This window comes from Micromys minutus (assembly GCF_963924665.1).
Source record: "Micromys minutus genome assembly, chromosome: 19".
Taxonomy (NCBI): Eukaryota; Metazoa; Chordata; class Mammalia; order Rodentia; family Muridae; genus Micromys; species Micromys minutus.
This window is the reverse complement of record NC_137954.1, coordinates 25,567,413-25,578,418: the sequence shown is the minus strand read 5'-3', so window position 1 is coordinate 25,578,418 and position 11,006 is coordinate 25,567,413. Positions and strand designations below refer to the sequence as shown.

General features: G+C 55.1%; 2 protein-coding genes across 2 annotated transcripts; one reads left to right on the top strand and one right to left on the bottom strand.

Moving 5' to 3' along the window:
- Positions 1-633: 633 nt before the first annotated feature.
- TMEM198 (transmembrane protein 198) lies at positions 634-5,531 on the bottom strand (the record flags this gene model as incomplete). The annotated part of the gene is made up of 4 exons (XM_080933509.1): positions 634-771; positions 1,093-1,295; positions 2,484-3,059; positions 5,366-5,531. 4 exons carry the CDS (start codon positions 5,529-5,531, stop codon positions 634-636), a joined length of 1,083 nt encoding a protein of 360 aa, XP_080789635.1.
- A 926-nt stretch (positions 5,532-6,457) lies between these two features.
- On the top strand, positions 6,458-11,003 carry CHPF (chondroitin polymerizing factor). Its single transcript, XM_080932910.1, has 4 exons — positions 6,458-6,970; positions 7,929-8,502; positions 8,991-9,170; positions 9,415-11,003. The coding sequence occupies exons 1-4, from the start codon at positions 6,657-6,659 to the stop codon at positions 10,669-10,671; spliced, it is 2,325 nt and encodes a 774-aa protein (XP_080789036.1). The 5' UTR covers positions 6,458-6,656; the 3' UTR covers positions 10,672-11,003.
- The last annotated feature ends 3 nt before the right edge of the window (positions 11,004-11,006 follow it).

The window sequence follows — 11,006 nt, the reverse complement described above, 5'->3', positions numbered from 1 at the left end:
GCAGACACCAGACATGCACCGTGCATTTAAGCCCTTTTCCCCTCCACCCTCCTCCCAAACCCAACCCAGAACAGCACCCTGCACCCCTGTCCTCTGCCACTGCCCTCAGGCTGGTGGCTCTGCAGAGGTCAGGGGACCAGGGTGAGGGAGGCCGCTGTTAGTTCCATGGACAATAACAAGAACTCTTAGACATATGGTTGGAAGGTAGAGCAATAGGAGAGGCAGGCAGGCCTCCTCCACACAGACATGCAGGAGAGTGGCCCATGGGACCCCAGCATTGGGGCAGGAGGCGGGGCTGGCCCTGAAGAAGCCCTGCCAATCAAATCTAAGGCAAGGGTCCCAGTATCCCCTCCAAGCCTGCCCCTTCACACACATGTATGGGCAACACACAACCCTGAGCACATCCCAGTGGGGCTCACATCCCGAGTCCCTCGGGAGCTAGGACGGGAACTTCTCCCTCAGGCCAGGCCTACCTAGCCTGAATCACAGCCTCCCTCCTGGTGGCTGGCCAACCCTCTCCATGGAAGCGAGACAGCCAAAGGCCACAGGGCCTTGCAGCCTCAGTAGTGGCCTGGCAGGAGTCTCGAAGCTGGCAGAGCTGGTGACTGCAGAGTCCAGACAGTGGGAACATGACTACACCCGTACAGGGGGTCCTGAGCAGGCTGTCAGTGGTCCCCGGGACCCATACTCATAGTCCGTGTCTGTAGGTGAGGCCATGAAGGAGCTCAGAGAGCTCCCAGTCTGCCGGTCGCGGAAACTCTGGATGTAACTCTGTGGGGAAGTAAGAACAGGTCTGAGTCCTGCTACAAAACCATCTCTCCATGTACCACCCAGGCCTGAGACTCTCTTGGCCTGCACTAACTCAAGCAATCTCCAAACTGAGCCCACAGCCCTAAAACCCACCATATACCATATCCATTTAATGGCAGTACTTGGGACACCTGTCCCTAACTCCAAAGCTGGATCTATCAGAGCCCAGTTATAGATGCTCTGATGGATGGACAAATACATCCAGTCCCCTAAGAAGGCTCAGTCCTGCATGGTCATTAATATTCCTCCCACCCTGGGGCTGGAGGGGTTCTGGGGCCTCACCGGGGAGAGGACATCTCCATTGAAGCGTTTGATGGGCACTGGCCTGCGTCTATAAGCAGGGTCAGGGGGACCAGGCCTTGGAGGTGCCCGAGGACCTCTGGGAGGAGCCCGAGGGGGTCTCTTCTTCCTCCGCTTCTCCTTGCGTTCTTCCTGCTGCCGGATCCTCATCAGTTGCACTCGCCTTCGCTGTCGGCTGATGACCACTGTAGAGGAATGGGCACAGAAGAGACTCAAGTCCACATAGCCCTTCATGGAGCCCTCTTCCTCTCTTCCCCTCAGAGGCTTCCACAGACCCTTGTCCATGACCACTACCACCCCCTTCCACCCTGTTACTTCCTTTTCTGATTTCCCATCTCCAAGATGGGACATCCCACATTTTTCTCTACTCTTGTAAGGGCTGTATGCACAATATCCCCTCCCTAACTGCTGTTGCTGTTCCCACCTCCCCAGACCAGACACCCATCATCTTTTCCCTGGACGGTTCCTTCTTCACTATCTCCTTTCTCCATCCACTTGCCTCCCTCTACTGCAGCAGTTCTCAACCTGTGGGTCCCAACCCCTTCCCGGGGGTTTAAACAACCATTCACAGGGGTCGCCTAAGACCACCAGAAAACACCAATATTTACATTACGACTCACAGCAATAGCAAATTACAATTATGTAGCAACGAGAATAATCTTATGGTTGGGGGTCACCACAACAGGAGGAACTGTGTTAAAGGGTCGCAGTGTCAGGAAGGTCAAGAACTGCTGCTCTAACGCATCCTACATTTCCAAGCATTAACCTATGTTCGTTCCTCTCCTACTCTAAGCCCTCCACGGGCATCTCAGTGTCCTTGTAACAGATTTCAGCAAATCTCATGAACCGCACCTGCACCAAGCAGCCTTCCTTGACCAACCTAAGTACAGTGGACTCCATAAAGTTACTGTTTCCCCTGATATCTCTCCATTCCACTCTGCACAATAGGCGTTAACTTATTTGTTAGTTTGCATATCTACTTACTATCTGTTTCTCCGCTACCTTGATTGCACAGCCTCTGTAAGAGCATGAGCCTTCTCTGGTAGCCTTTGTCAAGTTCAGAGCCTAGCGAGTTCTGGGCAAGCATGCTACGACTGAGCTACATCCTCTACCCTGCTCTTCTTTCATCTCTGTTATATTACCCCAGTGTCTGGAATGGACTTGACCTAGAGCCAGTGCCCCACACATTCTTTCGGGATGAATGTTGTTACTTAGCCCTGTTCTCTTAGCCCCTGACCATGTCAACTTTCTAACCCATCGAGGCCTCAGTTTTTTGTGTGTGGTTTCTGTCCCTTTTCACCAATCCCTCATTTTCACCACCCATCTTCGTCCACCCCTTCTTCCCATGCCCACCCTAGCCTGTGTCCTCTCACCTTCTGTGTGGGAGTCCCTTTCGGTTGTCACCCTCCACTGCACCAGAACGCCCATCAGGCTAAGTAGAGGCCACAGTGCCAGCAGGGCCCAGCTCCGCCAGCAGAGGGGAGGCACAGACGCAGCCCGCAGTCGCTCCACCACGTAGCGCCCCAGCAGCAGCAGTTCAGCAAAATAGTCTGCGGCAGTGGCGATGAGCGCAGCACCGGTCACAGCAGTGGCAAGGGTGGTGAGTGGTCGGGGCCAGCGCAGCGTGAGCAGGGCACAGAGCAGACCGCCTCCCAGCAGCAGCCCCAGTGGGCCCCATACAGAGCCAGGCTGGTAATAGGGTGCAGAGCCTAGTAGGGCAGCAGCAGCGAGCAGCAGACCGAGCAGCAGCCCCACCAGGAAGAGGCCCACACTGCGTACCAGCATGGCTACCAGCCCGCAGAGCAGCCCAATGCCCAGTGCGATGCCCGCGCTTGCCCCAGCACTCAGCTGCGTCTCCAGAACCCGCTCTCGGTAGCACAGCAGGAAGATGACCACTGAGCCAAACAGCAACCCAGTGAGGAAGAGCACTGCCTTGAAGCAGCGGTAACCTGGAGGGGAACAGGGCCAGCGAGGGGCCAAAATGAGGTTACCAGGCTAGAAGTCAAAGGGGTTAGGGACATGGAGGCACAAGGGCATCAGAGACATGGGTGCTAAAATAAGAATTAGAGGTCATGGGCTGGAGAGATGGCTCAGCAGTTAAGAACACTGACTGTTCTTCCAAGGGTCCTGAGTTCAAATCCCAGCAACCACATGGTAGCTCACAACCATCTGTAATGGGGATCTGAAGACAGTGATGTGTTCTCACATATATAAAATAAATAAATCTTTAAAAAAAAGGATTAGAGGTCATGAGGGCTCAAGGTGGATTTGAAGATCAGGGGAGAGCATACAGATGTTTGCTGGGAATGACTGGGAAGACAGGTAATTGTTGAAATCATGATATAAGCCTTTGAAAGTCAAAGTTAAATCACTGGAGTTGAATAATTTGGCCATGGGGCATCAGGGTCTTTTGGACCACAGGGTCCAGAGAGATCATTGGTATCACAAGTGGATCAGCAATGGAGTCTCTGGGGCCTCTGAGGAGGACTATTCAGAGATGAAGAATCTGGAAGTCCGGGGGGAAATGTATAGGGGTGAAGTCACATAGGTTTAGAAAGAATATCCTTTTGTTGTCCCAGGGCTTTTGGGAGAAAGCAGTGCTGGAAAGTTGCAGAGAGAACAGAGATTGGTCTGGGGAGACATGGTCTTTGCAGATCAGGGGATTGGACAAGAGTAGAGTCATTAAGATTATTAAAGACAAGGGCAACATTGAGGCCAGAGAAATGGAAGCACTAGGGACCACTATGTGAAGATCAACCTACTGACTGGAGTTACCGGGATCAAAGAGAACCGGTGGGTGGGTACTAGGAGCTATGGGGGTGGCGGGAAATCCAAGAGGATTAAATGGAGAGCAGGGGGTTGTGGGTACTGGAAAGAGGAATGGGGTGCAGATCATGAACAATGGGGAAGGTAGAAGTCAGAGTTGGGAGTCAAGGAGAGGCAGGGAGAGCCAAAGAGAATGTTGATGAAGAGAAAAGGGAGGTTTGGTTCCAAGAATGGGAGTATCAGACCCCAGAAGGTCCTGAAGCCAGAGGGAGCAGAGTTTAGAAAAGGCTCTGAATCTCTGGTAGGGACGTCCAAGATGGGTAAGATGATATACAGATGCTGAGGGTAAGGAAAGAGGCTATCCAGAGCACCACGCAGAGGGGGGAGGATCCAGAGCAGAGGGGGAGGGATCTTTGGAGATCCAATCATGTCCTAAATCCTTGTGGGGGGCATTTTTTCCTGTCCACTCTGCAAAATGTACAAGAAAGATGATCTGATCCTATATTCCACACCCTATATTCTCAACTATTCTAACACACTTCTGGCAAACCATGGCAGCCTTTCTGCCCAAACTAGTTCTGATATGCATAATCCTCTTGAAGGCCTTCCTTGGGTCTCTGCTCATAGAAGGCACTCTCCACTGTAAAGCTCTATAACTTCCTGAAGAATCCACTGGGCACTTATTTACTCTAAGCTGACACCAGCCCATGGGTTACCTTTGTGAAAGTGAGAAAAAGGTATACTTCTCTCTAGAGAAGGCAGCCTTGGGCTAAGACCTTGAGAGTTGTCAAACAGACCCACACACACCTGTTCAACTGAACTGCAGTAACTGCTCACCCACCCGACTCCACTGAACTATGTAATCCATGTTGGCCTTGAGCTTCCGTACCCTTGCTTTGGCTTCCTGAATGCTGGGATTAGAGGCATACCACGCCCTCCCCCATACAACTCTTCACAATAACCATCCTTATGGGAATCTGCCTTGTAGGCGATCACCATGTGTATGACTACCAGCCAGCCCACTCTAGTATGTATCACAAGCGTGAATATTCCAGGTCTCGCCCCCACCATACAATATGCTGTTGTAAGGGACCATGTTTAAATCACCGTTTGAAAGTTTCTGTTTATCCTAGTGATCCAAACATATCTTCCTTACGATAGCCATTATTCTCTGAGTACCTGTTCATTCTTGTCTGTAGGAGACAAATGAGGCTGTCTTTGTCCAGGTGAAAAAGCTCAGACCCAGGTTAACATGCCCATTACATCACAGTGACTAACATGCAGAGCCGGATTCAAACTCAAAGAGCCTAAGTCAAAACCTGTTCTCTGTAGAATCTAGAGTCAATAATCTGCAAATATATTTGAGATTAGCATGAGAAAGATATAGCCAAGGGGATGGGATGGGCTGGAAATGGTTTTGGAGACACCAGAAAAAGGAACCTTAGGGAAACAGTAGAGGGCCACAGGTGAGGGATGAGGGGGATCTCACCAAAGAAGCAGTAGACGACTCCAAACAAACAGCACATGATGCAGACGAGGGCCGGCAGTGCCTGATACCTGCGCTCCAGAGGCTGTTCACAAGGTGCGCCCCAAAAGGTATCATCCGGCTCCGGGGGCAGCAGCTGAAACCGCAGAGTTTCCATAGTACCCGGCATAGTGCTGGGAATGGAAGAGGGTCACCCTCCCCGCACAACCTGACAGGGAGGAAATTGGGGTCAAGAGTCAGTCGTGGGTCTCCACCAGAATAGCAGTGCGAGTTGGGGAATTCAGCAAGGGCACAGTGGACAAAGGAATGGTGCCCACATCAGGCAGCTCTAGAAGCGTCTCTGTAACGGGGAGCAAAGACAAAGGGAAACAAGTGCCTGGCTAGAGGCGGCTGGAGATGGACTTAAAAGAGGGACTAGATGGGGCTAGACGAGGAGAGGGAGGGTGCTGCTGGCAAAAAGAGGCAACCTGAGCACCATCTGTGGGAGGCTTAATTTGGAATTGTCCAACATCTACCTGGGCTGGAGGTGACCCGAGCTTCCGAGCAAAGGAGGGTGTGCAGGGGCCGGAGGAGCCGGAGTTGTAGGACGCCAGAGGCTCCGACTAACTGGGGTCCGGGCAAAGTCCGCCGTACGAAGGGGGCTGCTGGGCCGGAGAGACGGGTCTCTGTGCGACGGCGTCGTCGCCCCACCTCCAACACCGGCTTGCACTGCAGCCCCACAGCCGGGGGACTCGGGCCCGGCCCGGGGAAGGGAAAGGAGCAGGAGCTCGGGCTGTCCCGGAGCCGCGGCCCCATGCCCTGAGCCCGCTGGCGGCCTTTGGTGCTGATGGACAGCTCCGGCCTCTGCTCCTGACGTCATTCAGGGTGCACCATCCTGGCAGGGGCGGGCTGCTTCTGACGTCATTCGGGACGCACCAACCACGCAGGGGGAGACAGGGGACTCCGCCCCCGGCGTCTGCTCTCCGGCGCTGAGGAGGGGGTACTTCCGGGGGTCCTTCCCCTTTAACCTCCTCCCTCTCTGGTCGCTGACGGCTGAGACCCCACCTCGGGGGCGGGGCCCTCTCGGTGACACGTCGGACAGCAGCTGCCTGGGAGGCCCCCGGCGCGCACTGCTTGCTCTAAGGGCTGTCGACTCGTCCGGGGGTTCCGGGCTTGAGCTACTAACTCTGCTCGGCGGGGAGGGAGCGGGCCCTCCTGCTGGACCCCGGCCCTCCGGTTCCGCCCCCTCCCCGGTCCCGCCCCCTCGGAGCGGCCTCGGGCTGCGCGGGGGCCGGGGACCCGCTGTCGGGACGCCATGCGGGCGTCGCTGCTGCTGTCCGTGCTGCGGCCCGCGGGGCCAGTGGCCGTGGGCATCTCTCTGGGCTTCACCCTGAGCTTGCTGAGCGTCACCTGGGTGGAGGAGCCTTGCGGACCGGGGCCGCCCCAACCCGGAGACTCTGAGCTGCTGCTGCGCGGCAACACCAACGCGGCGCGCCGGCCCAACTCGGTGCAGCCCGGAGCGGAGCGCGAGAGGCCCGAAGCTGGCGCCGGCGCCGGTGAGAACTGGGAGCCTCGTGTCTTGCCCTACCATCCCGCACAGCCAGGCCAGGCCACCAAGAAGGCCGTCAGGTACTGATTCGCTCCGTCCGCCCTACCCCGCCAGGCACCAGCCAGGCACCAGCCAGGATGCGCGCGCTAGGGAGGCCGCCAGAGGCCGGGTCAGGCTCCGGAAGGAAGGGGCCGGTCCGCCAGGAAGTCCTTGGGCCTCGATTACTTCCTATGACCCTGCCTTACAGGGAGACAGAGGGCCAGTTTGAAGCTTTTTCTGGATCCCGTCCGGATCCGAGCTGAGCTAAATCGACTCCACTCACTAGTACTCCAAAGACCCTCTTAGCCCCCCACTGGTCTGTTTAGGATTAGAGAAATTAGTGTTTTGTTGGATAAGTGTCGAAAAGGGGGGAAAGAAAAAGGGAACTGGAATTTACCTGTATTTCATTCCTAGATGGGTTTCAAGGGCCACCTTGGGATGAGATGGGAGAGGGAGGAATGTACTCATCACATTGATGTCTCTGCCCACGAATTGAAGTAATTTCTTCTAAGTAACAGTGAATTCCAGTTGTACAACTTACCTTCTACCTTAGGAAGGTGAGTCACTGTCTTAGTTTGCCCCTCTCCAAAAGACTCTGCACCACTGTGCCATATACTTCTACACATAGGACATATTTGGGGGATGGGATGACGGCATATTCACACAGCAGGAAGTATATGCACGGTGTGCCAAGCTTTTTACTGTTTAAATGCGATCAGTCCCATTTTACACATGGCACAAATTAAGTAATATGCTCAGGGACACAACTACTAGGTTGTGAAATCTGGAATTAGATCGAATGCATCTCTCTCTTAACTGCTTCTGCATTGGAATTGCTGTCTCCTAAATGCAACACCTTCTGTAAGACCAACATTTCACTCAAATCCTGTCTCGTGGGAGAGATGTTATTCTTATCCTCTTCGTGGGTGCAAAACAGGTCCAGAGAAGAAATAACAAGCGAAGCTGTATGCTATCTTGTTCATAACTGTCTTTTCCCAGAACTCGGTATATCAGCACGGAGCTGGGCATCAGGCAGAAGCTGCTGGTGGCAGTGCTGACCTCACAGGCCACGTTGCCTACACTGGGTGTGGCTGTAAACCGAACTCTGGGACACCGATTGGAGCATGTGGTGTTCCTGACCGGTGCGAGGGGCCGCCGGACACCATCAGGCATGGCGGTGGTGGCACTGGGCGAAGAGCGGCCCATCGGACACCTGCACCTGGCGCTGCGCCACCTGCTGGAGCAACACGGCGATGACTTTGACTGGTTTTTCCTAGTGCCTGATGCCACCTACACTGAGGCTCATGGACTGGACCGCCTAGTTGGCCACCTCAGCCTTGCTTCAGCAACCCATCTCTATCTTGGCCGGCCACAGGACTTCATCGGTGGAGAGACTACCCCAGGCCGCTACTGCCACGGGGGCTTTGGAGTGTTGCTGTCTCGAACACTACTACAGAAACTGCGCCCCCACATGGAAAGCTGCCGTAATGACATCGTCAGCGCTAGCCCAGATGAGTGGTTGGGCCGGTGCATCCTTGATGCCACAGGCATTGGCTGTACTGGTGACCATGAGGTAGGAAGATAAGCCTTTCAATTAATGTCTCCTGTCAGAGCTTGCATACTTCCCCAGCAAAGGGTAGCAGAGATACAGGTCTGGGTTTTTTCTGTTAATTTATCTTTTTTTAAAATCCCAGTGGCTCTAGGTAAATGACTAGATCTGAGCTTCAGTAGCTTCATGCATGCTAATGGAAACAATTATTTGTCAGGGGTGTATAGGGATTAGGGAAAAGTAAGAGATCTTTGCACATAATATATATTCAGTGTCTGCTATTTTATTTAGCTCTGTGGACACCTCTGAGGCAGCTTTCACAGATGAGCTCCCAGGGACCGGATCAAACTTGTACAACATCAGCTGGTCAGATAGACTTCAAATCCACAGAACACTGACTTCCCAGGCCATAACTGGTTATAGGATTAGAAGATGAGATACTAGCTAAGAAATGGAGGAAAGACAACTCTGTCATTGCTCCCATTTTTGAATGCTTCCCTTCCTCTCCCCAGGGAATGCACTACAACTATCTGGAACTGAGCCCCGGGGAACCTGCGCAGGAGGGGGACCCTCGTTTCCGCAGCGCCTTGACAGCCCACCCTGTGCGTGATCCTGTGCACATGTACCAGCTGCACAAAGCTTTTGCCAGGGCTGAGCTAGACCGCACGTACCAGGAGATTCAAGAATTGCAGGTACAGCCTGGGCTGGAGGGTAGGGAGCCAAGGGACGAAGGGTGGAGCCTCCAGGAAACTCCCCTTTTAACTTTTAAACTGTCTTAATCTATGGAAAGTTTTGTGGGGCCCTTGGATTTCCAGGGCAGGGGTTTATGGTAAACTGCAGGTTCTCCCTGAGTATCACTGACTGCTCACAAAGCCCCAAAGTGTATCCTGGCTGTGTGACCCCCTGCCTTGCTCATGCCCTATTTTTCCGGCCCAGTGGGAGATCCAGAATACCAGCCGACTGGCTGCTGATGGGGAGAGAGCTTCTACCTGGCCAGTGGGCATCCCAGCACCGTCCCGCCCTGCTTCACGCTTTGAGGTTCTGCGCTGGGACTACTTCACCGAACAGTATGCTTTCTCCTGTGCTGACGGCTCGCCCCGCTGCCCACTGCGTGGGGCCGACCAGGCTGATGTGGCTGATGTCCTGGGGACAGCCTTAGAGGAGCTCAACCGTCGTTACCATCCGGCACTGCGGCTCCAGAAGCAACAGTTGGTGAATGGCTACCGGCGTTTTGACCCAGCTCGAGGTATGGAGTACACGCTAGACTTGCGGCTGGAAGCGCTGACACCCCAGGGTGGCCGCTGGCCCCTCACCCGAAGGGTGCAGCTCCTCCGGCCCTTGAGCCGAGTGGAGATTTTGCCTGTGCCCTATGTCACTGAGGCCTCTCGGCTCACCGTGCTACTGCCTCTGACCGCAGCAGAGCGGGACCTGGCTTCCGGCTTCCTCGAAGCCTTTGCCACTGCAGCACTGGAACCTGGCGATGCAGCAGCTTTGACCCTCCTGCTGCTGTACGAGCCACGCCAGGCCCAGCGGGCAGCCCATGCAGACGTCTTCGCCCCAGTCAAATCCCATGTGGCAGAGCTCGAGCGGCGTTTCCCTGGTGCCCGAGTGCCCTGGCTCAGCGTGCAGACGGCTGCACCCTCTCCGTTGCGTCTCATGGACCTGCTCTCCAAGAAGCACCCACTAGACACTCTGTTCCTGCTGGCCGGGCCAGATACAGTGCTCACACCCGACTTCCTGAACCGCTGCCGGATGCACGCCATCTCTGGCTGGCAAGCCTTCTTCCCCATGCACTTCCAGGCCTTCCACCCTGCTGTGGCTCCACCTCAGGGCCCTGGGCCACCAGAACTGGGCCGTGACACTGGCCACTTTGATCGTCAAGCTGCCAGTGAGGCTTGCTTCTACAACTCCGACTACGTGGCGGCCCGAGGACGGCTGGTGGCAGCCCCCGAGCAGGAGGAGGAGCTGCTGGAGAGCCTGGATGTGTATGAGTTGTTTCTACGCTTCTCCAGCCTGCACGTGCTGAGGGCGGTGGAACCAGCCTTGCTGCAACGCTACCGGGCCCAGCCGTGTAGCGCCCGGCTCAGTGAGGACCTTTACCACCGCTGTCGCCAGAGCGTGCTTGAGGGCCTCGGCTCCCGCACCCAGCTTGCCATGCTGCTGTTTGAGCAGGAACAGGGTAACAGCACCTAAGCCCCTGCACCTGTCCCCGCTCTTCCTCAATAACCTGGAGCCACATGCCAGCCTCGCTGGACAGGGCTGGTTGTAGCCTCAAACCCTAGGGCAGCCCACTGGTCCCTTGTCTCTTGCTTTGTTGGACCCATGGGCTCAGGACAAGCCCTGAGACAGGTGCCCTAGAGCCACCCCTTCTTGTCCAGTCTCCCTGCCCCCTTGACGCTGCTGATTTAGGCTGTGGCCTCCGTGTTTATGCCTAACGCCAGCCATGCTTCCTGGGCTCTTGTCCTGGGGACTGGGCTGTAGATGAGTTGTTGGAGAAGGTGAGAGCTGAGAAAGGAGGGGTACGGTAT